Here is a 27,207-nt window from a genome sequence, read left to right as displayed (position 1 = left end):
TTTTTTTTAATTTAGATTTTAAATTGGGCTAGTTTGGGGAAGGGGAGGTTCGGGCCTTTCAAAACCAAAATATTGATCAATGTCAAAGGGGTAGTGTCACTGGGGAGTGGAAGGGGTTTTATATTTTCCAAAAGACAGCCTACAATTTGTGATAAGATTTATACAATTTTATCTACACAGTTAAATTAACCAGCTAATTTTATTTTTGTTTAATTCTACACAAATAAAAGTTAAGTTTTACGCACATTCTGTTTTGACAATTAAGTCTTTCAGAACTGACAAGTCTCACCTGTCCCTAAGCGGACGAAAAAAGGGTTTTTTATCGTCCGAGATTATGCAATCCATTATAAAATAAATAAAACAACACAGAAAGACTGCGAAATTCAAGAAAGAAAATGCCTCCTGACTAATACTGCACAATAAATAAACAATGTACAAGCCTTCAGCTCAATTTCCAGATGTATTTCTAAAGTACAATGGGGCTTGTCTCACTTCATATTCAGGAAGAGTTCCGGATAAGTTGTGGGTAGAGTCATTCACTTTGTCCGGAACAAGCTCTGCATTTGTCCCAGACATGTTCTGGGGAAATATTCATTAGCAATTGCTTGACTCGCTAATACTGATAACTTCATTGCGGGAATATTGCGGGGAAGTTGTTCAGAATCCTGCAACTTATACCCGATACAATGTCTGCAACTTGTCTGGAACTTGTCCCGAATATGAATTTAGACGGCCCTTATATAATCGGAGCAAAATCAGATAAATGAAATGATTTTTTTTTTTATGTGGCTGTTAACATGAATTATTTTAATGTCAGGAATTCGATTTTTTAAACCTGTCTTGTTGTCAGTAAAAAAAAAAATGCAAATTGAGGGGACTAAAAGTTGGAGCCTTACCCACGCATACACTTCGTTCTCCTCCCTCTCAAATTATACTGCCAAGTATCGATGTCATCATTTGATACATTTCCAAAGCAAAAGCTGACATGATTATTAAATGAATCTATCCTATCTACAATAGCACACATTAGAAACAATAAAACACATGACAGTGTGTTCCAATACGCAGGGATAAAAATGGGGGGGGGGAACCAAAAAAACCCAATATTCAACTGCTGTATGTTTTTGATACCATTTCTGATTATAAAGAAAAAAATCAACTGCTGAGTATTGCCCAAAACTACCATATATCTGCTTCAAATCTGGGTAACCATTTGGAGTCTTTTATATTACAAATTTGTAGGCACCAGGAAAAGCCATCTCCAATAACAGCTCAATGAAAAAGCGTAAATAATAGAACTGAATTTTATGAATTAACAGTTTTTCAGTAACATCCCCAGACAGAACCTCTGTGTTATTTACTCTAATAATTTAATCGCCAAATTTATTTGTATACCCCTCATCAAAGTTATTAATTATGGAAATTAGTCATATCAATTCTCTTATAAAATAGAACCGCGCCTGAGCGTTTTACTCCGCAAACGACCATGTTCCCTTTTTACCACTACAACGAGTACAATCTCACGCAACAACAATGAATACTTTGTTTCATATAAGTGTAGGAAATGTGAGAACGTTCTTAATTATAGAATACATGTAAATACAGGTTATTATGGTACCATAAGTTCCTCGTACGGCTTTCGGGTGGTAATGGGCACCCTTGACTTCGTCTTCGATGCCATTTTGCAGGCGTACAAAACGTCAAGACTGGCATTCGTTTGTCAGTCAATCTCGTTGTTCTCTTACAGTTACACTCTTAAAACACAGTAGTTAAATATGACCAAAAATAGTCAAACCTGCACGCAGCTGACCGCGCCGCTGTAGTCAGTTTGACTGTTTTCAATTCAAATTTTACTAGGTGTTTTACAGTGTACCTTTGCTGTGTTGTCTTTTGAGAAAAAAATGTACGGGTTTAATTCATACACAATTCCACCAGCATCATAATTATGATACCCCATAACTTCTGCAACATTTGTGTAATTGTATATTTAGTTATATATTAAACTCATAGTTGCCTTATTACAGTGTTTATACGCGTTTTCCCCTCTTTTCGTCCCTGTACTGCAAACAATACAAGCGCGTCCCTCGACAACAAATCAGAAAGCACCACCTAAAAAGAGGGCGCTGTTGACGTTTTGGTTACACGTAAGAATGTGTGCTAAAGAGGTACAGCGGTAACTAGTGGCGTATCCAGGAGGGGGGGGGGGGCACCTTTTCCCCCTATTTCCCCCTATTTCCATAAATGGTTAGAGAGTTCTGACATGAAAAAAAAAAGCCATTACAATGCGCTGTGAAAATCGGTGTCAGTATGCATATTAGTGGTCAGATTTGAAGAGCGCCCCCTTTAGGAAAAAAAAACATGTCTACATTTCGGCGCGGATGTGCGAGTGCGGTTGCCCCTCCCCCATCCCCCCCCCCCCCCCGACATCAAAAGCTGAATACGGCACGGCCGGTAACGAGTGGGCGGGGGACCACTTGGCGTTCCAAAACACACCACTGTATCTAATGAGAAGGTTGGAGCAAATTGTGCCCAATGGGGATAAAAGGGTTGATGGATCCCAATGTCCATATTTCGTGAAGACAATTAACGTGGTAGGAAAGAAAAAGAAGTAGGCTGACCTACGTCGATTTGGACCCGAAAGCTGGACAGTCTAAGTAGGAGACTTGGAGTAACTACAGGGTGAGTCAAAAAAAGCGGAACCTAAATATTAAAAAAAAATATTTAGCACCAAAAATAAGAAAGACTGGAAAGCCAATTTCATTAGGTACTTTTGGATGAAAAAATGACTGAAATTGGCCAATCCGTTCAGAAAATATTACCATTTAAACACAATAACCCTAAAACCTGTCTCGTCCAAAAAAAAATGCGATTTCAAGAATCGTCGTCGCAATTGTCTTCAAACATCACCAGCGATAAAATCTCAGTTTAAACATTAAAAATATTCAACAGAATCCCTTTGAAGGCCCGTCCTTTTAAAAAAAAGGACATTTTAAAAATCATATTGTTTGCCTAACCAGGGTTGTTTGTGTACTACAGTTGGTGACAGTTGTTGAAACAAGTATTCTGTGTCATTTTCTTTGTTGTTCGAAACAGTCAAAACACAAAATGAATTGGTTTTTTTTGGACGAGACAGGTTTTTGGGTCATTGTGTTTAAATGGTGATATTCTTTGGACGGATTGAGCAATTTCAGTAATTTTTCATCCAAATGTAACTTTTAAAATTGGCTTTCCAGTCATAATTATTTTTGGTGCTACATATTTTTAAATATGAAATATATTTTATGGGGTTTGGGTTCCGCTTTTTTTGACTCACCCTGTACAGTTGTCAGTCATATAGTTGGGCAGTCTCTGGAAAATATAAGTGTATATATTCATAACACCTAACTTCCGGTTTGATGACGTCACAGTATTTGGAAGCAAAAGGTGAACATTGTAATGGATATCGTTATTTGGGATACGAAGATATACAACATCGATGAAATGATAAAATTTAATATAAAATATGATCATTTTCAAATTCTCATAGGAGTAACTTCCGGTCTGATTACGTCATGAATTTGAAACCTTGCCAAGTTATCTGTGGTTAATTAGAGAATATCAAGGGGCGATTTCGTAAAATTTGAACGGATGGATTTCAAATTAAAGAAAGCAAACAATATTGTACGTGCCGCTAGGGGGCGCCCTTTTGAATGATGACGTCATCACACTGTTTTTTGTGACTGGCATTTCTCACTAAACACTTTCATAATTTATATGTATGTAGTAAAATGCTCCCGCTTTTGAGTTACATTCGGTTTTTATTGCACTTCCGGTAACACCGGAAGTGAATGTCAAGCGGTTTTGTGTCTGGGGACAAGAAATGTTTCTCACGGCATAGTCTACAACCTCACGAAAAAAACCCCACGATACTCTATTTAGTTCAAAAGATATAGTGCAAACTATTTTGTCAAAATTTTCCCTGAAATCGCTTGTAATTTGATATCTGATGACGTCATGATGACATAACAAAATTTATAACATCTTTGTAACATGGTACAAGCTCACACTAGGTTTTATGATCAGACCGTGAACCGTTCGGAAGAAATTTTGCTTTGTTTTGATTTCAGGCTAATGTCTTCATTTTGAATTCGCCTAACTTTGACCTTCCGGTTGACCTGGAAATAAAGGTCAAGCGAGCTCACGTACGCGACGTTGCTGCACGTTGCAATGACGGGATTTCACGAACCTTTGATTCCCGTCTTCTCGCACCTCACCCTGAGACGCCCCCTCTTGTCCCGCAGGAGTCCACTCTTGGATTAAGGTAGATGTTACATGGTGTTGTACTATGAAATCCACAAGTTCGTCAATGTAACTGATAGCTCCACACAGTACCTTAATCCAAAAGAGATACATACACAAAAGAGATACATACACAGGGAAACAAATATGGACATTGAAAATATTGACAAAGTTTCAGTCGGTGTACCTGAAGATTATTCTTTCTTTTCTTTTCTACAACGAAAGGAACGCGTCCGCGTATTCAATCGCTCACGTGATATTGGTGGCTACCTGAGCTTTTTTTTAAAGCCTGATAGTTTAATTAACACGCTTACGTGAGGCGTTCCGGGTGACCACAAGCGGGCGCTTTACTTTTTTCTCCCATGCATTTTTTGGTCAAAACAGTAATTTGGCATATTTTTTACCGTAAATGAAATGCTTTAGACATTCTTATGAACAAACTTTGGGTCAATCAAACAATATTTGGCATATATCACGTCACCGCTAGAGGTCGCTATACCTACTAATTTTGGGGAAAATATTTTGCATTCGCTGTTTTGTTCCCAAAAGGTGACTTTATCTATCTAACTCAACACGAATGATGTACTTGATGGTAGTGTTATAAATGCTTTGTATATTTCATGCAAGGACTGTAAAAGAGTACCCCAATCACAAAGACATTGTGTAGAAAATTAGAAAACTAAAAGCGGCTTTAGTCCAAATTGGCAGCCATATTGGATTCCCAACATAGTTTAAAATGCACGTGTATGGGAGTAAATGTTGTGATTTTTAGATTGATTTTGCTCTACTGAGAAAGTGTACCACGTAGCGGCCTTCAGACCTATTCGTGCTCAATAATTGGGCTATGAAGATTGTATGAAGTTTATTTTGAGAGCAAACCCCATATTTTTGATACACTGATCTAAATACCACCCTAACAATGACGTACTAACAATAGATGGCGGTCATCTGGGATATTTTGAAATGGCCGCCATTTTAGAGCTATTTTGCTCAATAACGGGTTTGACAGTCGTTTGATGTTCATTTTTGGTGGCAAACCCCATAATGTATGATACAAATTAGAAATCCAAATAACACACCATTATTTGGATATCTAAAAATAGCGTCAACTTTTAAATATCCTAGTTGGACGTCATCCATTATGTAGTACGTCATTACTAGTGTGTAATTAAGGTTTTCACGAACTGACAGACACTGCACGTCATTGTCAGTTCGTGAAAACAGTGTCGGATTTTATATATTATCAAAAAACCCAAATTTTTAAACTGGCAGGATAGCAGGTCCACGATAACTCTTATTTGAATTTTAAAGAAAAATAAATGAGAGACAAATGAAAATGTATCAAAACATCATCATTTTTAATCACACAATGCAAAAAAAAAACTTAAAAAAAAACTAGAGTAACATGAGGCCCTATGACGAAAATATTTACATACTTAATCGCATTTAAGAATTATTGCACAAGCTGTAAAAGCAATGACAGAAACAAATCCGAAAAAAATGACAACGTAAAAACTGACAAACGGAATTCAAACATGACTGCTACCGCAAAATGTGTGCAAGTCCGAAAACGAATTCGAATGACAGGATTCTGAAAACGAGTCACAACAGGTTAAATAGCAAAATAAACATGTGTAATAGCAAACTGTGAAAAGTTAACCAAGGGCGGATCTAGCTTTCGTGAAATGCATATAAGAGACGGGGGCGAATGAAGGCGTGACCCTGCTATAAGGGTTCCGGGGCACGCCCCCTCCCCCATTCTAAGGCAATTTGAGAATAAAGTGATGAACTTTGAGTCAAATTATTATTAATGGCCCCAGTTTGCTAGTATCATTACATCCTTTTCCGGCAGCTGAACGGGGGTTTGGGAGGGATGGGGGTTGGAGCATCCCCAGAGATCCGCCTTTGTAACTCCTTACAGTCCTGAATCCTCCAATTTTAATGTATTTTTCCCCTACTAATTTAAACAGATTATCACCCAAATTTGCTTCAGAGTCATCCATTGTCATTCATTTTAGCGTGAATGTGAATGCAGTTTAAGAACATTGTTCAATTGTAACTTAAAAAAACAAACTAGAGCTATGCCTGTTCGATGAACAGGACATAGGGGACCATGGATGGACATGTACAAAGTCTAGTCTTTAGCCTCATTTTGAAATCACACTCCCGTTCTTGAATCATGACTTTCAATATCTACCCATTACGAAGTTTAAAGATTAATTTATTTTGGCGTGATTTTCCAATTTTATATCGAATCGCACAGTGAACACTTTGAAAATGTCCCCCAAAATGAAGAAAATAATTCTCTAACACATTTCTAGTTGGGTGTGTAAATACAGATATTATGGTTTATCAGAATTTATCAACTTTAGAGAAATGTAAATTTGGAATTTTCCGAGATTTATTCAAGTACGCCACGTTGGGGAACACTCAGCTGATTTGTGCCCAATAAAATTTCATAACACCGAAATTGTTCACAGAGGTTAAATAGCAAGCATTAAATAATAAGGTCAAATAACCAGTATTTCACTGAATGAATTTGAAGTTTGTCAACAAAGAAGTTTGTCAACACACTACATGAGGATAGGTCGCCATGGTCAGGGTAAACACCAAAGTGCGCCACGTTAAGGAACACCACTATAGTACTATATGCAGACGTCACTAATTTTTCCCTGTAATGACCTATGTATCAGTGTTACCAATCACAAAGCGAGGAAGGAATGTTCCATCCTGATGACGCTACTTTCGAAACAGAAAAAAGATGTTTTGTTTTGCTTATCTTGTAGTTGTAGCAGAGTACACTTTCATGTGAGAACTGTAAGGGAATATATTGACAAAGTCTTGAAGAGAGATTTGTAGGCGAACGTGTGGCCAACTTAGTGAATTTTGCATGCCGCCACATGTTGACATAGAGGAGGCCCTCAACCGAGAAAGGAAACATGCAGTGGCAAATACAAATTCACTACATATTCACCTACCAATCTCTCTTCAAGACTTGGTCAACATATTCCTTACAGTTCTCACATGAAGGTATACTCTCTGACAGTCTGAAGTATCATGAGTATATGGTACAAAGGTAAGCAAAAACAAATGTATTTTTTCTGTTTCGAAAGTAGCGTCAGTTTGCAACATTTTTTTCCGATAGGGATGACATGCCGTAAAAAAGTCAAAGGAAAGATTCACATAGGCCTATCTGGCCATCAGTCATTTTTCCCTTAAATGACCTTTCACTATCAGCTATGAGAAAGTGATAATTAATATGTCCTAAAATAAAAAAAAAGTCAAAATTAATAGCAGGGACAAATTTTGGATTTTTACTGAGAAAACACTTAGAAATTTTCAGACCGGTCCCATAGGGTTTGTGCACAGGGTGACAAGTGATGGCCAAAATTGGAATCTTTCCGATTACTACACACAGGGCTACAGTACAGTCATGACAGTATACTGCTATAGGGCAGTATGGTGTCAAGTGATGTCGGTGCACGCACAGCCACAGGGTGACAAGTGATGGCCAGATGGGAATCTTTCCCAAAGAACTATTCAAACTAGTCACAAAATCTCTCTTATTTCACATACCTGGATGAACCTGACAACTTACGGAGTAACTATAGAATGCAGGGCTGGTGCCCAACTTACAGTTGGAGAGTGCAGTCACAATAAGATTAAGATCACGATATGACCACTTCGGAATGCAACAGTCAAGACTCGGTATCCGATCTTCACAAACTTCTGTTTTCAGATCATTCGATTTTCGCGCCCAATACAACAGAAACGCTGCCGTTACGAACGAGGGCGCTGTTTACTTTTTATGGTCAGAGAGCTCCGGCGCGTAATATACTGTGGCCGAATACCGACAATTGAATCTAATTTTTGTTTTTTTATAAAGATGCCAAATTTTGCAACCACAACAATATGACAAAGATGGATAGATATAAGCTGTCCTATAAATTGTGTTTCAATCAAATCGGAGTTGTTCTCTACGAATAGTTCAAAGATTTATTAGCCGTTTCAGCTAGAAAACGTGTACAAAGTCTATGCGATTTAGGGTGGACCCAAAAATCAAAAACAAGATAACAAATCAACCGATGACGTCACGGTTACGTCATTTCAGATTTTGCATACTTGTGACATTATCTACCTACCCACCAAGTTTCATGACCATTGAGCCTTCCCATATTATGTGTTTTCAAAAATGGCATTTTGATGACGTCATCGTGACGTCACACATTTTAAAAAAAATTGGGTATATACATATTACCTAACAAACATAATACAAAAAGAATTTTCAATTTTGCACGTTGCGTTCGTGAGATATGGCTTACAGCTCTAAAAATTAAAAAAATTATATTAAATCGCACGATGACGTCATCGTGACGACACATTAATTTTTACCTATAACACATCCCGGTCTACCTACATACCGAAATTCAACCCAATCGGACTTATACTGTTCTGTAGATATAGGCCTTCAAAATATGCAGGGTTGTGATGACGTCACGTGACCCATGATGACGTAATCATGACGTCACTCTTCGAGACACAACTTCACTATAGGGTCTTTACCTGAGATAAGTTTCATTGGAATAGGACTTTGTTTTAGGTCAAAAGTGGGTCACACCAAAACGTGTACAAAGTCAATGGGATTTGGGGTGGACCCAAAAAGATCAAAAAGAAGAAACAAATCAGAACAAAAACAAAGGCTTTTCCGCTGTTCAGCGGAAAATCCAAAAAAAAAAAATCAGAACAAAAACAAAGGCTTTTCCGCTGTTTAGCGAGAAAGCCAAAAAAAAAAAAAATCAGAATAAAAACATTTAGAGCTGTATGTCTGTTTGCAAACAGAACACACGGCTTTTTCGCATGTTACAAATGTTTATGTTTTGTTCGTCCTTTTGCAGTACTTTCCAGAGTGCTTCATGCAGTTAAAGGATGTTCAAAATGCTTAGAATAATTCCTAAAACATTATTTTATCACATGACGTCACATGCACTGCAATGACGTCATCTTGAAAACCCTTCTCAATGCTCATTTTGTCATTGTGGTCTTGGTTTGAACCAAGTTTAAAGTCAATCCGATGAAAGAAAGTGTGTAATTTTGGAAGCAGAATGAAATGATAAATATTTTAAAAATCATAAAAATCAAACGATGACGTCATCGTGACGTCACTTCGGACTTTGCATACTAGTACCATTATCTACCCAACCACCAAGTTTCATGACAATCGGACCTTTTCTTATATGTGTTTTGAAAAATCGCATTTTAAATGACGTCATGATGACGTCACACATTTTTCAAAATTTTCTGCAAATACCTATTACCTAACAAACCAAATACAAAAAGGATTTTTAATTGTGCATGATGCGTTCGTGAGATATGGCTAAAAGGTCCAAAAATTCAAATATTCATATAAAATCTCAGGATGACGTCATCATAACGTCACCTCATTTTTTACCTATAACACATCCCGGTCTAGCCACATACCAAGTTTCAACCCAATCGGCTTACAGTTCTGTAGATATAGGACTTCAAAATATGCAAGTTTGTGATGACGTCACGTGACCCCTGATGACGAAAAATTGACGTCACTCTTCGGGACACAACTTTGCCATAAGGACAATGAATATGCTGAACAATGTATGACCAAGATGAATGCCAAAAGTGCCGCACAGCAAAATCGTGTACAAAGTCTATGGGATTTTTGGCGACAAAAAGAAAGAAAAAACTAGAGCTATGTCTGTTCAAACAGAACAGAGGGCTTTTTCGCATTTAATAAATGTTTATGCTATGTTTATCCTTTTGCAGTCACTTTTTAGAGTGTTAAATACAGTTTAAGGTTGTTCAAAATGCTTAGAATAATTTTAAAAAATGGAGCTGTATTGGCAAATTGCGAAAAAGCCCCCTCCAAAAACAAAAATCAGAACAAAAAGAAAGGCTTTTTTGCAAATTGCGAAAAAGCCAAAAAAAAAATCAGAACAAAAAGAAAGGCTTTTTCGCAAATTGCCAAAAAAGCCAAAAAAAATCAGAACAAAAAGAAAGTTTTTTTTGCAAACTTGCGAAAAAGCCAAAAAAAAAAAAAATCGGAACAAAAACAATGCTTTTCACCAACGAATAAGCAGTTTGATCAAAATCACTTAAGTAAGTATATTCTGACCAACATGAGAAGGAAAACCTTTACGATTTTTCACACCACATACAGGGTGTTAGGGTTAAAGACTTTTTGGAAACAAATACAGCTTTATTGAAGAGTTTTGTGAACCCAATTTTCATGAAATCAGTGGTAAAAACAGTTTGGTAAGCAAATACACCAGTAAAACTTGGCGAAAATAATTTACAGAATTATAATGTAGATAGATTTTTTTTTACTATAAATAGTTACGTATATATACACGAATTATGTAAACACGTCCGATGTTTTACTTTTCCAATGGCAAACTTTACACAGTTGCAGTGAAAGTTGTCATCCATTGTGTAAAGATTACCATGTGGTTTTCATGTGTTTGCAGTGTGCTATCGCAAAAGACAAACGCGTGAAGCTTCTTCGTACTTTTCGAACAATAAAAGCCACCAAGTTTATACGTCGTCGGCCTAGGAATCGAGTCGATAAAAGGTAAGATTAGAAATTACCCAAGCCTATAAGTTTCTAACCACATTGTTTGGCAATTGTGAACCGAAGATGTAAGAACACGTCAGTTACGCGTGACGATCATGTTGGCTATTTGACCGTAATACGTGAGTTACTATATGCACGTACTCGAGTTATTGCTGTGAATTCGAACCGGTGGTGTTGGTTTGGGCACTCGGCACCGAGTCGGTTTGCATCATATTTAGCTATTGCCATGTTTTCTGAGTAATTTTCCAAGGATCTGAAAAGTTCTATATGGTTTTTGTTTGTAATAACAAAACATTGAATTGAAATGTAGAGTATTTTATCTTTTTGTTTTCTCAGAAAAAACTGGACAAGATTGAACCAACAGTAATTCAACGGGGAGTCTCGATGACGGCCGTTTGGGATCACTAAGAGGAGATCTTTGAAACAGACGTCCCTTAAGTTTCTATTTAAGACAACTTAACTATGTAATCAAAAACAGTTCGGTTACAAGAATAAAGGGCAAACAGAAAATTTACATACAAATTCATTAAAACTCTACCTAATTGAAAGTTACATTTTTAGTCTTTCTACATAAAAACGAAGTAATGTTTACCAGGGATTCAGTAAAATTTTACCGAAGTATTTTTATCAAGAGATTATGTAACTTAATTTACCGATTTCCAAAGTAAGTTTTACAAAACTATATGTATTTACCAAGATATAAAGTAAATTAATTTACCCATTTTCAAATTAAAATTTCACTTAACATTTCTGAAAAACCTTACACCCAACATCGATCGTGTAACAGTTTTTTTTAACCTAACTATTAGGAGGTTCGTATGGCACATTGCAAACATGAAAACAATTTACTCAACCTGTGTCATCTTTTCTGTGTGGGTAAAACTCAATAAGATGTGCTTTATCTCTATGTTTTTTTATGAATTGGAGCGAGCCAAATTATTTTTTAAATATTTTTCAAATTCGGTCACTTTTTTGGGGGTCTCACTCTGTATGACAAACAATAAACATGGCCTATAATAAACAAAGGGGCACAGGTCGTTTTTCGTGATTTTACATTTTGAGGATAATTCTGTTGTGCAATCCAGAAAAAGGGAGTGGATAAGTCTGATTAAGAGTACCTTACGATGTGTGAAAAATCATATTAAAATTTGAGGATTCAGGAATGTTATGCACTCAGCGATTTAATAACCAAAAGCGCAGCGATTTTTAAAGGTCTGAAGAGTTTTTGTTTCAGTGATTTGGGGGGGGGGGGGGGAGGGAGATTACAAACAGTGTCGCCCTAACTCTAATATGTTTGAAGGCCTACCTCAAATTTGGTCCCCTTGCCCAAGAATCGCGGTGGAATACAGGTGGCCAGTGCACTGAATGCTCGGTTGAGTCTCTGGCGTCTGCGGTACTCTCGTTCCGTTGCCATCTCCCGTCTGGTATTCACAAGCCCTGCCTCTCTCGCCGTAGATGGCATGTCCACCTTGGTCCTCGACTGCTGCTTACGTTGATTCAAAATTGAGGACATTCTGCCAGCTTATTATTGTCGCTCCTGACAAGTAGAAGTTGCGGTAATATTTTGCTTGTCTAAGCGGGAAGTTGTTGGTAGAATGTAGTGATCGCAAGTTTGCCTGTGTTTTTTATATCTTGCTGACAAGTTTTTTCAGCCTCCTTCTTGCTGATTGGCTGCTGAATGCCGTGACATGCATTCTGATTTTGCTTGATATCTCGTGATTGGCTCATTTTTTTTTTTTTTAATAACATATGGGGGTGGGGAGATTTCGAATTGAACTATGATGAACTTTAGCCAAACGAAGGCCATACAGAAATTTACAGTATTTCTTGAAGAGGTCTGTGGCTTGGAATAATTTTAAAATGAATTTTCAACAAATAATTTTGCAGTCTTTCCATGAACCTATTTGTACAGAGTTTAATAAAAGTTATACAGAGTTTATTGTATTTAGAGGACAGTACGAAAGCGTAATGTTGTTACACGCTACCAACCCTCGCTATTATGATCGCTGACAAGTGACAAATTATACTAAATTCAATGGGATTTCAATAATTGGGCATTAATATATCAAAACCCATTAAATTAATTAAAAGATGATTTACTCTCATTTTTGAAAACAATATACTGCATTCATAAATTACTTAGTGTTATTATTCAGTATTTTATGTTATTATTTGTTTTATGTCGGCCTTTACACATACATTTTAATCGATTCCAACGAAAAACTGCTGGCATTTTAGTCAATATTCGAACACAGACAATCAAGATGTTTAAAGAAAATCCAGTGAAAATCTGGTAATACCCTTCACCACAGTTATTCTCAGACAACACACAAAACCACGCATCGAAACAATGACTGGACTTTTTGGCATAGTCAGTGAGCCGCTATTTTATTTCTCCTTGGTCAATGTTTCACTTGATTAAATGGCAGTGAATACCTTGATAGACTATAACGGAACAGTTAAAATTATCTTTCGATTTACTTAAAGTTATTTGCCTAAACATTTTGGCACGCTTGCCATAAAACGGGGCACGCTTGCCCCTCCTTGCCATGCTTGGCATCACTGGGCCCAAAACCTTGGCACGATTGCCAACCATTCACTAGCCCCACCAGAACAAGTGGGTGCTAGCCAAAGTGTTTTTTTAGTTTTGTCACGTGAATTGAATATATGCAAAAATTACTTAATAAATTGGAAAAGCACCCCGATTTGGTCCACCGCTCGTAGATGCGGTCGGCATGCCCCATCAGTACAAATGGGTGCTTGGCGTACTTTTTTACAAAGACTAAACACAACCTGTTAAATGTTTAACGTCCAAATTCCAAGTCTTACTTCGGAACTAATTGCCCAACTTGTTTATTTAGTTTGAATTGAGGCACTGCCCGTCGCTCCCAGGACGTTACTGCCATTTATCAATTCGTAAAATATGGCGGATGAAGGGGTTTATTTTTCATGTAGCGGTCTCAAAAAGCTAAGCCGAACTGGCCTTTCTTGCCCCATATGCACTTAGCGCGTCAGCGCGCGCGCGTGAACTTATTACATTTGTATCAACTTAGAGAAAGCATCAATCGTTATGCCAAGAAAATCGTTTTTGGCTTCATGCCATCAAGGGGCGGCTTACTGCAATTAGGCCAATCGATATGTTTACTTTTGTTTACTTTTCCTACACTATAGCAACCATCAGCTGATAAAAGAAAGTGTAGGAGAATAATGTATTTTATCTTTCAGTGTAAAATGAATTATTTACAAACATGAAGTTGGGAAAACTTCCGATAATATGTTCTTGTCAAAAACAACAATGGTCTTAAATAAAAATAAAAAAATCGGTATATTTTTCTGGAATCACGTTTTATAGGTTTTCAGAAAATATTGCATAACTTTTATTTGGGGATGGGGTGGGGTGGGGTGCTCGTAAAATTAGAAGTTTTTAGACCAATGGACCTGAATCATGATGACGTCACGCTTTGTTTACATATTTGCTCTTTCTTATGAGACCTTGGATGCTCTCGTAAGCAAACGCATCTGTAAATGAAGCGTGACGTCAATTTGATTCATGTTGGCCGCCTGGAGATATGGAAGTGGGGGAGGGGGTATGGATATCATTTGACGCTAGGGGCGCTCTTGTTCCTTTTTTACTTTTTTTCATGTATTTGTGTTAAAAAGAAGGATAAGTAGACAACGGCATAAGTTGCCGTCCCTAACTCTGTGGGTAGGCATTACATTCACTGTGTGGACTTCCGAACAAAAGAGGTCCACATAAACCAGGTAGAGGCGACGCTGTGTGGGGCAAGTCCACACAGTGTTCCCCATTTCTGGAAATCAGGTTTAGAGGCATTTTGGGGTTAGGTTTATCCGTGGCAAAGTGAAGAGAAACACTATAGGGAATCATAGAAAAAAATTGGGTTGAAAGAGTTTTCACAGTTTGAGAAAAATGAGTTTTCACTGGTTTATCTTAACTACACGAAACCAAGGGAATGTCCACACTTGTACGGTGGCCCTGGAACGACATTTTAATATTGACCTTTTTAATATGAACCTTGTAACTTCTTAATATTGACGTTGTACCTTCGCAATATGCACGTTGCACGTAGCTTAATATCGCATTGTGGAAGTTGTTCCTTGAATGTTCCAACTTGTTAATGTTCACGTTCGACCTTGTCAATGTACACCATTGATCATGCTTGATGTCAACGTTGAACCTTGCTTCTTCGCAATATGAACCATGTCCCTTCGCATTGTGAACGTTTGACCTTGCATCTTGTTAATATCATTGTTGAACCGTCCTCCTTCGCAATGTGCATCATGCATTCTAAAAAGTACGAAGTCCTTGTCAAGCCCTATAGTTAAACAACCAGTTATGATGGAGTTTCAATCTGACAGCTGTTTAATGTCACTTAACCTGGGTCTACCTTGTAGTGATTTTTATCATGAATCAAGGCTCTCTGATTTATTTCACATATCTTTTATAATTCATGTTCAGGCTAATGAGCGCTGTTTCACTAGAAAAGATGTGTTCAATTCATGAGACTAATTAATTTCCTGACAGTATACTCTCCGTCAATTACAATAATGCAAAACAGTGTTCTGTGATCACGTTAAGAAGGCTTTTATCATAATACTTTACATCCTTCAAGCCCTATTCAGATTGTTTTTGTGTTTTTAATAATAGTTACGAGAGATTTCCGTCGAGATCCGCGTATTTAATTAGTATAAGAGTATGATCTAAAGATTTAATTGAAAGGAACATCATTTATATGCGGTGGTACCGTTACGAAATAATATCCACGTCTTATAAAGCATGACAACAATAGTAAGGGCATACATTGATATTTATTACTTCGAGGAAATATCGGGGATTTCACCAACGGTCCCATTCCCGTCAATCATTGTAAAAACCGACAGCGCGCGGGGCACAAGTGGCTTCGGTCAATTGTTTAATTGTTTATTCAGTGCATACACCCGCCATACTCGAGCTTGTCTAGGGGCTAGACGTTTTTATAACCCGCCCCCGCGAGAGAGCGCCGCATCACGACCGCACCGTTGCGTTGAGCGCGAATCACGTGTTGCCGGGGCACCCTATACAAAGTTGGTTGCTTGGAGTTCATGCATACATGACTGGTCGTCAGCCAATTGCGAATATTCTTCATGTTGCGGTCAGGCGCGGATATCCGGGGAGGGGGGCGGTATGTAGGGTTGGACTTATTAGCAGTAGCCCGAAAACCAAATGCTCGTCAAAACAGCGGGGATCTTCATACTATTTGGTAAAGAGCCCTGTTGGCGAGTCAAAAATTATTGGGATATGGCAAAGATGAAAGTACAGGAAGAAAGAAATCATTACATTCAAAAAGCAAACCGGTATAAATTTGTGTATAGTAAACGGTTGAAATGATTAGATCGGGTTATTTGAAACAATGACAAAGTTGCTTCGGGATGCATGTTTTTACATGTATGCCCAACCTTGGGTTATGGTTAGCCTGAACATGAATGATAAAAGATGAGTGAAATAAAACAGAGAGCCTTGAGTCATGATAAAAAATCACTACAAGGTAGACGCCCAGGTTAAGTGACATTAAACTATAGGGCTTGACAAGGACTTCGTACTTTTTAGAATGCATGATTCACATTGCGAAGGAGGACTGTTCAACAATGATATTAACAAGATGCAACGTCAAACGTTCACAATGCGAAGGTACATGGTTCATATTGCGAACAAGCAAGGTGCAACGTTGACATCAAGCATGATCAATGGTGTGACAAGATCGAACGTGAATATTAACAAGTTGGAACATTCACATTAAGAAGGAAGAACTTCCAAAATGCGATATTAAGCCGCGTGCAACGTGTATATTGCGAAGGTACAACGTCAATATTAAGAGGTTACAAGGTTCACATTAAAAAGATCAATATTAAAATGTCGTTCCAGGGCCACCGTACACTTGGTATGTAACGTATGGGTGGGTGTGAGCTTGTCTTACATACGCAGTGTGGACTTCCGAACAAAAGACGTCCACATAATGTAGGTAGCAGCGACGAAGTGTGGACTTGCCCACGTCCACACAGTGTTTCCCCATTTCTGGAAAACAGGTTTAGAGGCATTTTTGGGTTAGGTTTATCCGTAGCAGAATGAAGAGAAACACTAAAGGGAATCATTGAAAAAAAATTGGGTTGTAAGAGTTTTCACAGTTTGAGAAAAATGAGTTTTTCCACTGGTGTTCCTTAACTACACGAAAAGAAAGGAAAGTCCACACTAGGTATGTGAAACAAGTCTGGGTGGGTGTGTGTGTGTGTGTATGGGTGCCCTAATTTTCTATTGCTAGTGGAAGGAAGGACCGAGTAATGGGGACTTTCTGCTGTCAACACAGCTTCTTCGTTCCAGATAGTATTTTTTTGATCGTCTTTAACTCTTTCTCAAATCGTCATTTCTTTCTCAAGTATTGATTATCCCACTCCTCTACCATCTCTCCCCCAAAAAACAACAAAAAACCAAGAAACATCAGAGAAAACCAAGGGTGTCAATCGCTTTTCAAAAGTGAGGAGGGCATACCTTTATGAGAAGTAACGGCCTGGGGTTCTGGGCCCCTAGGGGCCCAGAAACAAACGTTAGATTCTAAACGCTCTGTGGTGTGATGTGAGGCAATTTCTGACCAATGTAGCCATTTTTTAGCAAAAGATTATCATTTAAACATCATTTTCAAGTTTGGAGTCATTGAATCAGCTATTCTGACTATATAATCATAATAGGCTACCATTTTTAATCGGGGATAAAAAAGGTGGGGGGGGGGGGGACAAACGATGTGATATCCCCCTCCCCATTTCAAAAGTGGGGGGGGGGGGACTTGTCCCCCGTCCCCCACCGATTGACGCCACTATTTTCATAAAATAAGTTTTGCCTCCGTCTCCTTTAGGCAAGATGAGTAGGCAAAATGACTATGTCGTCGGGGTTCACCAACAAACCCAAAGCGGGATGTAATGTAACCATCACCTGGCCCACCTGCCGTGCTGTTGACTTTCACTTTAAGCCACAAACGAGAACCTCTCCAACAACAGATTCTACAGAAAAGTACCTGATACCTCTTACAAGAGCACATCACTTATAAGCATAATGATAATCCGAGGAAACCTTTGGTATTTAAAAAAGAACAAGGGGTCTTAAAAGGGTCCTGTTCGGTAGGTGGCCATTGAGTAAAGGGTTCCTTAAACCCCCAATTCATCTTCACGAGAGAGTGCAAGAACACGGTTAGGCCTAATCCGATTTTGAGTCTCCTCCGAGCCGAAAACAACAGTGGAATGAATAAGACGATCACACTTAAGGGTACGCTTTAGAGGCCTACTTTGTTTCCCGTAATTGCTTTTGCAGAATCACCATCAGTTAGGCGATCGCACAGTCCTTTGTGTGGTCTTATAACACGTACCTGTATATGAGTCTAGCAAACTTGTGATTAATGAAGTATCATACGAAGTATTGCCGGATAAAACTGCCACAGTGGTAAAAACCGACTAATTACTTTCAAGAACCCTACAAATATTATATTTCATAAACTAGGATACGAGTTAAACCCTGAAAAAGTTGTGGGTTTTTTTTAACAAACGAAATTGAAGGTGTACTTTCGTCCGGGGTTCGCAAAACAAAATTAAATTCCTTCCTATTGTTTACAAACCACATTTGAAGGGTTTGGGTCTCATAAACATCAACACAGTGTCTTACGTTTACGGAGAAAAAGTTTTAAAATCCCAATTTTGTTTACATCTGACGCGGCAGCGATTTTTGCCTATACGTATTTCCAGCAGTAAATGAAGCCATCGATTTTTTTGTCAAACTGTTAAATGCATATGCAAAAAGCTCATCCTGGAAGAGGAGTCGCTTTAACAGTGCCCCATACGGCACACAGTTTGGCTAAAATCACATTTCTTTAGGGTTGCAACTTTAAATAGGGAGCCTAAGTGCAAAAGCGTCGCCAAAGTGTCAAGGTGGGTAACCTATACACGATGCTTTGCGTTACAGCCTTCATCCGCGCCCTCGGCCTCGAGTCGAGACTGTCTATTGGTCGACTGAGCGGCCAATCAAACTGCAAAAGTCTGATGAGCAGATCTGTCCCGTAACAACAAATGGTGAACCGCAGCTTACCTCGGCTCAGTGCATACCTAGGACTAACTCCGTCAGGTACAGTGAGTGTGGTACCAAGCTTTTCACGACACTTCGTGTGCACGGCTGCTAAGGGGATCGTCTGTTGTAATCTGCACACATTAAAACGCGAGGAGTTCCTTCGGATACGAGATGAACATAGGGACGCAGCCACCAGTCAGCCTATCGGCTTTAGGGTCTGTGGCAGCCGCCTACTTCAATGCCGGAGCCGCTGCGGCCACCGCGGGTAGTACACCTAGCCCTCCGTCCCGGTTCACCATTGATAACATACTGGCACCGAGGCCCTATCCCTTACACCATCCAACCACTAGACAAAGCCCGTATTTCCCAATGGCTTCTCATCCGCACTTCTCCATGCTACCCCAGGAGTATTATTTGGGTGAGTCAATATTGTTTCCTTTTTCTTTTTTGCTTCTTACGTTTCAAAGAACTTCAAGTTTAGGGGGAGAAGAAACGTTTCACTAGCTTTACTTGGCTAGTCTTGATGCGCGTTATAATAGCCACATCACGAAGCGCACGGACTAGCAAACTTTGAAGTTGTCACGTGATAGACTATTTGACTTCATCATACAGTTCTTCAGTAAGAAAATTCTGTTCCGCTTAGCCGCGAGAAACTGTGGTCCCAGATAAATGAAAAAGAAACAGTTCATATGAACCTCAATAACTTTAACAAACTCTCACAAAACTACATGTTAACTATAACAAGTAAAGTAATCATACATTTTGCTTACGGAGCGTATTTTTTTCAAATGTTTAAATTCCAGCAGTATCGTTTTATGGCAAATAATCGCGCGTGGTACAAAGTAGAAACAGTATTTTGGGGAAAATTACTTTAAAACACTGAGTGTATGTTTTTAATAGTTCAAAACAAGGCATCTTTTTACTTAATTTGCAAGCCGAAAGGAATACGTGTCCTCTACTTTTTCAGGGCACGAACCAGGTATACTGACTTTAAAAAGAACCTGTTGAATAAATTATTTTGTACGAATATGTGGCTTACCATTAAGACCGGTCAAATTGAGGTTTTCGGATGACACCATGTGGACATCTATTTTGTAAAGAAATGCTGGTTCTTAACGAATCGTTGTTAGGGTCGTTTCTTTCAGGACACTCTCAGAACCTACACAATGATTTATCACATGAGATTGCTTTTCATGGTGTCATTCGCAATTCTAACCGCATGCAAAGCGTCAAATTATACTTTGTCAAGAATGTCTTCTGGCTTCTTCCATGGTCTAGGGCTACCAACTTTTGCTGCGGCACACTTAAAAAAAACACACATTGAAAATGTAAAAAATTCTAATTACTTACAATATGATCACTGTAACTTAATACCAAAATACCGAGTACTCAGATAAAAGACGCTCGTATATACTTTTCAAGATTCAACGTCATTGCGGAAAGAAGTCTTCCTGAAATTGTATCTCAAAAAGACGTCTTTTTGTCATATCCTCTCGGAAAATCTGCTTTCTGTGATGTGCTTTCTCAAAAGACATCTTCCCTTAGTTTGAATCATTGAAAACCGTCTCAGTAATTTGACTTTTCTTGATAATGTATCACTAAACTATAGATGGTCACTTTAATCTCGCGTAATAATATAGCAATACACACGATACAATTCTGTCTCTGTCTCGATAACATAATTAGCATTCGTTCATTGTCGGATAAACATGTCAAAAATTCTGTCTTTTCGACGATAGTAATTTTCAGCGAGGGTACGGCCGGGTATAGACCGTAGGGGAAAGTGGAAGATTGGCTTAAAACTCAAAGTGGAGAAAGGAAAAGTTATTGAGTTATTGAAATGTAGTCCTCGTTTTTATATTTGGAGTAACAAAAATAGTAAATCAAACTTGCTTACTCTATGTTAAAAATGAACAAAACAGCAATGATGTGGTTTTGACTTCAAATATATAATAAAACCAGAAAAAAAAGTAATTACTGTATTTGATAATTTATGAAATCGTGTGAAAATTGCCCCCTCCCTCCCGTTTCCAACATTTGCTTTGTAATACAGTGAAATCTCGATAAGTGAAAACCTCTTCTAACTCAAAGTAAAAAATTATCCCCGTCAATTGTTGATGAGTACAAAACTCAAAACTCTGCTTAACCCAAAATTTGAGCCCATTCCTCTGATGTTTGACTTATCGAGATTCAACTGTATATGCGAACTCTTAATCAGTATGGTAATCTAATGGTAATGATGTGGATTTTATTGGCAATTTTATTTTATTCGATGCAGATACTTAAGTTAACGTGACAATCCATATTTCCCCGTTATCGACGGCGATCAAGTAACAAAGAATGGCGCCAAATTTACGATGTCGTTCGGTGATTCTTATGAAATTTGTTCTTTAGACAAAAATAAATCTAGGAGGGATGTTTAAACACTCATAGATAATTGAGACATGTTACAGATTAGCCCATTAAAGCAGACATATTTGCGTTAAATTGCCGCTTGTTCCTACTATCAAATATATATGTGTATAAGATGGCAATCTACTTTAATAGGCCGCCACAGTTAAATGTCAGTGTCTGGGGGTTGGCCGTCTCTCCCTGAAGAGCAAGGACGTGTGGCGAATTCTTAAAAAATAATCTCCAAACATTATATCCTGCATGGAAAACAAACTATAGTTTTAAAAAGTTCACTGAAAAATTGCCTGGGTTAATTTCACCCAAGAAAGGGTGAAAACTGGAACTCCCCAAACTTGGGTAGTTCTATAACCAATTGTTTGGGTTATAATTTATGTTAAATTCAACCAAAAGTTGTAGTCATGACAATACCAAATTAATACAAGTCAAAATGCCGTTTTACGCATGGGCCTATACGAAGAATCCAGGAAAACATTGAAAGTTTCCGACGTGCCACGGTAATTGGTAGGAAACACTAAAATAAATTCAGCCTTTGGCAGCAATTTGAATTTTTAATAAAAACCAACGAATCAGTCATACAAAAAGTAGCGTCAAATTTTTCTTCCCGGTCATCTGTTTTTACCTCAGTCTTCTGATTTTTACCATGGCCTTCTCCATGTTTTACCTTAGCCTACGCGCCGTTCCCCGGTTACCCTCACCTCGACCTACTCGCCCGTAACCAGAAACGCAAGCGGCGTCACCGCACTATCTTTACGGAGGAGCAACTGGAGCAGTTGGAGGCTACCTTCGAGAAGACGCACTATCCCGACGTGATGCTGAGGGAAGAACTGGCCATGAAGGTGGATCTAAAGGAGGAGAGAGTCGAGGTAAAAAAACCCATTTCTTGGTAGAACAAAGAAACCCTCACATTAGTCTTAGAAATTCAAATTAAATGCCCCCTCAAGAGACTCTGCAGAATAGAGTGCAAATGTCATTACTGTCAAATGGCGCTGGAATGTTTCTGAAATTGGAGGAGCACAGTGCATCTGTAGCGGAGTATAAGACCACTTATAAGTAAGTGCACTGAAAAATTGCCTGGGTTAATTTTACCCAAGAAAGGGTGAAAACTGCAACTACCCAAAATTGGGTTGTTCTATACCCAATTAATGTTTGGGTAAGAATTTCTGTTAAATTCAACCAAAATTTGTTGTCAAACAATACTAAATTTAATTTGGTCTTGTATGACTACAACTTTTGATTGAATTTAACAGAAACTCTAACCCAAACAATTGGTTATCGTACAACCCAATTTTTGGTAGTTGCAGTTTTTACCCATTTGGGGGTAAAATTAACCCAGACAATCTTTCAGTGAGGGTGGGCAATAAAAAAAATTCACAAACAGTGAATCACATTTAGAACAGTTTTAGCCGTTCATTATTCACGTAAAACAGTCAGCAAATGAACGTTCGTACGTAGTACACCATTTCATTGAGGAAACAATGAGTATCCTGCAATCGCACATTTTGGTATTTCACAAGAACGGTACGATCGCATTTCATAATATTTGAGTTAAAACTCGGGAAAGACATCGGCCAAGAAAATGTCACGAAGATTCGAAAAGAAGAAAACAAATTGCGATAATATCGACACAGATGTAAAGGAGAGGGGTGGACTATCTCAAGGAGATTGTGTGATAAAAAAAACACCTGCCTTCTCGTAAAAATGAAGAAATTCTCTTGACATATACTAAACCATTATTTAGTTTATTTATTTTTTATTTGTTTGCTTTATTCACATTAAACCTGATCGGCAACAATAAAGTTGTTAAATGATCAGTTTACATTATAAACAAAGCATCAATAGAAAAAGGCATCAAACATTACTAAGAATACATTCATTGAGAAAACAAATCACACACAAACGCTTAAACACATTCTGTAAAATGTAATTACCAAAAAATTACAAGTATTAAAAATTCATTAATAAAAGAAATCACACACAAACACATAAACAAATTCTATAAAATGTTGTAATTCTACAATGATGTGGTTGTAAATTGTGAACTGCCCTTATCATAATGAGATCGCCATGGCTGCAATCCGGACTCATCCATGGTCCTGTTTACCACCCTTGCATCATGTCCCAACGGTCACCCGTTACAATATCTCCTCGTTAGTACAGCTTGTTTCATCCACTGTCTTTGTACCTCTTCTTCGGTGGTGATTGCTTATACTATTATCCGCTTGACGGGTCTTACATTATTTCTTTCTTTCGTCTGTCGCGGATCAGTAAGGTTTGCTCCAGGCCGACAACATCGGGTCCGGAACGGCCCGATAACAACCCCACGATAGCCCCTCGAGCGAGGATCATGATCACTGGACTTGATTTAAAATATTAAGGGATTGAGGGCAAGAGCGGGTTTTAAAAATCAAATTAAGCTTCAATAGCCTTGTGGCGCAAGCTCCTTGGATTGTAAAGAGGACCCGGTATTTACACCAGGTATCCAAGGCTGGGAGTTGTTTGTGTCTCGTGGTTGTTATTTTCACTCCTTGTTCCCTACCGTTGTTACCGAACCAGCTAGTTTATGTACCCACTGTTGTTGGACCTGCTGGCTTGTCACTGGAGTGCTATATTCACGGATGAAAAAAAAGGATTTACTTTTAGAACCGCATTCGGCAAATTCGCGTAATCGCTTAGTTTTGTTGGGATTCACAGTGGAACAAAAACACATCATTTCTTTTGTCCTTTAAATTTGTATCTGTAGCAGAAGCGTGTAATGACACAAGTCCGAGAGTCGGTGGCTTTTTCATAATCAACTGGCGCGGAGTGAATTTGTAGCAGACGCATCGAGGAGATAGAGAGAGAGAGGGGGGGGGGGGAAGAAACGCTTCAATATTTAAAATCAACGAATTTATTGCCTCTCTCGAAAGAAGCTTACGGTTTTAGAACGAAATCGGATTTTAGGTACTCTATCATTTATCAAAACTATATAGCCATATAATGGCTGTGTCTGTGCAGCGGCGGAATATGTGAGATATAAATACACGAGGGTTCATTATCCGCGTAAGTTTTGCCAACCTACCGGCTAAGGCGAGCTTCACCGCCGGGTACGAGCGAAGAATTTACCCGGTGACAATTTGTGCTGGTGGAACCCATTGTCCCTTATCCGGTTTAGGGCCATGTGAATCTTTATTTTGCCGATTTCAGACAGAATAGCGGCTTCCCCCTTCGTAAGCCGATTCCCTGACAGATATCCCCTTGTTTTCTGATACACCGTTGCCTGTTTGCAAGGTCTTTGGCCTATTCAGACGGAGAGATGGCAGCCTGCACATGTGGGTCTTCCAATGCGCTTCACTGGCCAGGCCTATACTGCGAGCTATGTTGTTTACATGTTACGGGTCGGGGTGAAGCAACCCAAAGTAGGCGGAGCCTCAACCCTCTCAGAAACGATTCATTTATAAATTCTATAATTAAAACTAAATAAATAAAATAAAAAAATAAAATTGATAAATAGGCTATATAAATAAAAGAATAAAATGAACGAAGAAAATGCTTAATATAATCGTCAAAACAAAAATAAAATTACATAAAAAATAATGAATCAAAAAGTAATAAACATAATCATTCATAGCTTCATGAAATAAATTATTATAAAAGTAAACATATATAATTGTGAAGGGAAAGAGCATTGCAATCGGTTTTTAGAGCACCCACCTTTAAAAAATGACAAATTATTTATCGAAAGATTTATGACTGTAATCCCATGCAAGTATCTAAACGAGGCATCCGAACCACGAGCTGCTGATAAGAAAACTGGAATTTTTGTTTATTAATTACCTCAATGCTGTACTGCTATAAGGGTAGTTAAAATTTCTCCAAGAATTTCCCGAGAGCAACACATTTATGACTTATTCCATCTCATGAATTTATGACTTTTATTAATATTCTACAAATCAAGAACTAATGACGGCCGAAAATGGGCTGAGAGGCTAGTATCAGTAGAATTATTGCGTAAAAACAACTAATAAATACAACTTCAACGCACTGAAAAAAAACTGTAATTAAGTTGAAAAAAAAAAGAATCGGTTAACATTCTGATTTAAACACTCCGTAATCCTGTGAAGCAATTTGCCAAAATAAACGTCAGGGGAATTGTTGATTCCTGAGATGATTGATTAATATAACAAATAATTGTGGCGGGGTATAGCCTTCTCAAATCATGGGCATGACCACGAAATTTTTACACGAAACTATCACTTGAAAGCCATAACATCATTTCCTTTACGTCAAAACTCCACGCCGTCTCCATTTACGAAAGTGAACCGTAAAACAGGATACTCTAAGAAACTTGGGCGTTTTACCGCTGAAGAAAAAATAATACCTGAGAGAGATTTCCAAAATCGCACGAAAAAATGATTTTATTTAATTAGAACCATTTTCGTTTTTTTGCTTTATTTTTCCATAGGTGTGGTTCAAAAATAGAAGGGCTAAGTGGCGGAAACAGAAACGCGAACAGCAAGAGATGGCGAAGCGTGCCGCCGCCAACGCCGCCAGCAAGCTGAGCGCGGTCCGGAGTGACTCTCTCAGCGGCAGCCAGCGGAAGGACGACGCCGAAGAAAGCGAGGAGGACTCGGCCCACGGATTAGACGAGAACAGCCTCTCCGATGAGGACCTCGAACACAACAACAATAACAGTCCGGGTTCTCAACCGACCGCCAAGCCAGCCGTCAGAGGTGGGGACTTGCCGAACGGGGCATTTTTGCCATTCGGCGGGATCGGTCGAGGGTTAGACCCTGCCAGTAGGTCTATGTATGCCCTGCCTAACAGTACAACTCCCAAATTCTGAGTGAAAAAAAAATTTAAAAAAAAGGCTCTGTATTAAAATTTTGAGTCTGATCTTTGCCGAAAAAAAAAACACCGAGGCGCATTATTTATAACAAGCCACTCGCACGCGGCAGCTTTGCCTATGCAAATACGCGAATATAAATCGTGTTGCGGAAAAGGCATAACGCAAAAAACACCATTTATGGCGTCTTGTCTTGCTTTTATGATGTGGATTTTGCTATAATTACAACAGCAGCTGGAGGCCTAAAGCATGTTGGAGACAGTGGTGTGACTGTGTACTATAACGATAGACCCGAATGAATCCACCAAGTTCCAAACCCTGGCTGTAGCCGAATGAGTACCAGGGAGGAATAAACATGCACAACACCAATATTCAAATGATTGTAAATTCCCGCCGATATTAACTATATGACGTCAAATGTAGACGAGATAATTTGCCGGTTACTTTGAAGAACCATTACTTTGAATACTTTGAACAGACATTTAAAATAGAAACAACTTTTATCTTGTATGTTGGCATGCGATGGAGAAAATTCACTGTTTGTGTTTCACAAAGATACTTAAACAAAGCAGCTCTGTTTGAAATTTGCCCGTACACTAGCCCGGGTTCCTGACAATGTAGAACTTGGAATGGACACAGACTTTGCTGGTATTTATTTGTGCAAATTAATCAGTCGTGGCAAACTGCGTATTATTTCATGAATAGTTATTTTCGTTTGATAAAATAAGCAAAATGCCCTTTAAGTTGTAAATACAATATATAGATATTATTTTATAATGCTGAAATGTAAAATAAAAAAAATGTATATTAAATTATATAATACTAGACGCACCTTAATGTGTCTATTTGATATGTCTTTAAACCTTCAAAAACGTTAATTGATAATGTGCCCGAGTGGAACATGAATGTCTTTTGGTGTAAGCAGAAATGTATCAGGCTTATATAGGATAATTATCTTCATCACATTAGATGAGCTTCCTTAGCTTT

General features: G+C 38.3%; 2 protein-coding genes across 3 annotated transcripts; one reads left to right on the top strand and one right to left on the bottom strand.

The window, feature by feature from the left end:
- On the bottom strand, positions 1–12,526 carry LOC119742667. Of its 2 annotated transcripts, XM_038218818.1 has the most exons (3): positions 12,192–12,526; positions 4,226–4,371; positions 1–1,887 (listed from the first exon to the last, which is right to left on the bottom strand). In XM_038218818.1, the coding sequence occupies exons 1-3, from the start codon at positions 12,396–12,398 to the stop codon at positions 1,863–1,865; spliced, it is 378 nt and encodes a 125-aa protein (XP_038074746.1). In that variant the 5' UTR covers positions 12,399–12,526; the 3' UTR covers positions 1–1,862. The 2 variants fall into 2 exon arrangements, with proteins under 2 accessions (XP_038074746.1, XP_038074745.1); XM_038218817.1 differs by lacking the exon at positions 1–1,887 and having other exon boundaries at positions 4,118–4,371.
- Positions 12,527–18,990: 6,464 nt separating this feature from the next.
- On the top strand, positions 18,991–26,232 carry LOC119742666 (homeobox protein goosecoid-like). The gene is made up of 3 exons (XM_038218816.1): positions 18,991–19,404; positions 22,065–22,261; positions 25,840–26,232. Exons 1-3 carry the CDS (start codon positions 19,158–19,160, stop codon positions 26,218–26,220), a joined length of 825 nt encoding a protein of 274 aa, XP_038074744.1. The 5' UTR covers positions 18,991–19,157; the 3' UTR covers positions 26,221–26,232.
- The last annotated feature ends 975 nt before the right edge of the window (positions 26,233–27,207 follow it).

Source organism: Patiria miniata, unplaced genomic scaffold, assembly GCF_015706575.1.
Source record: "Patiria miniata isolate m_02_andy unplaced genomic scaffold, ASM1570657v1 HiC_scaffold_6, whole genome shotgun sequence".
NCBI classification, from domain to species: domain Eukaryota; kingdom Metazoa; phylum Echinodermata; class Asteroidea; order Valvatida; family Asterinidae; genus Patiria; species Patiria miniata.
This window is presented reverse-complemented; position numbering and strand designations above follow the sequence as displayed.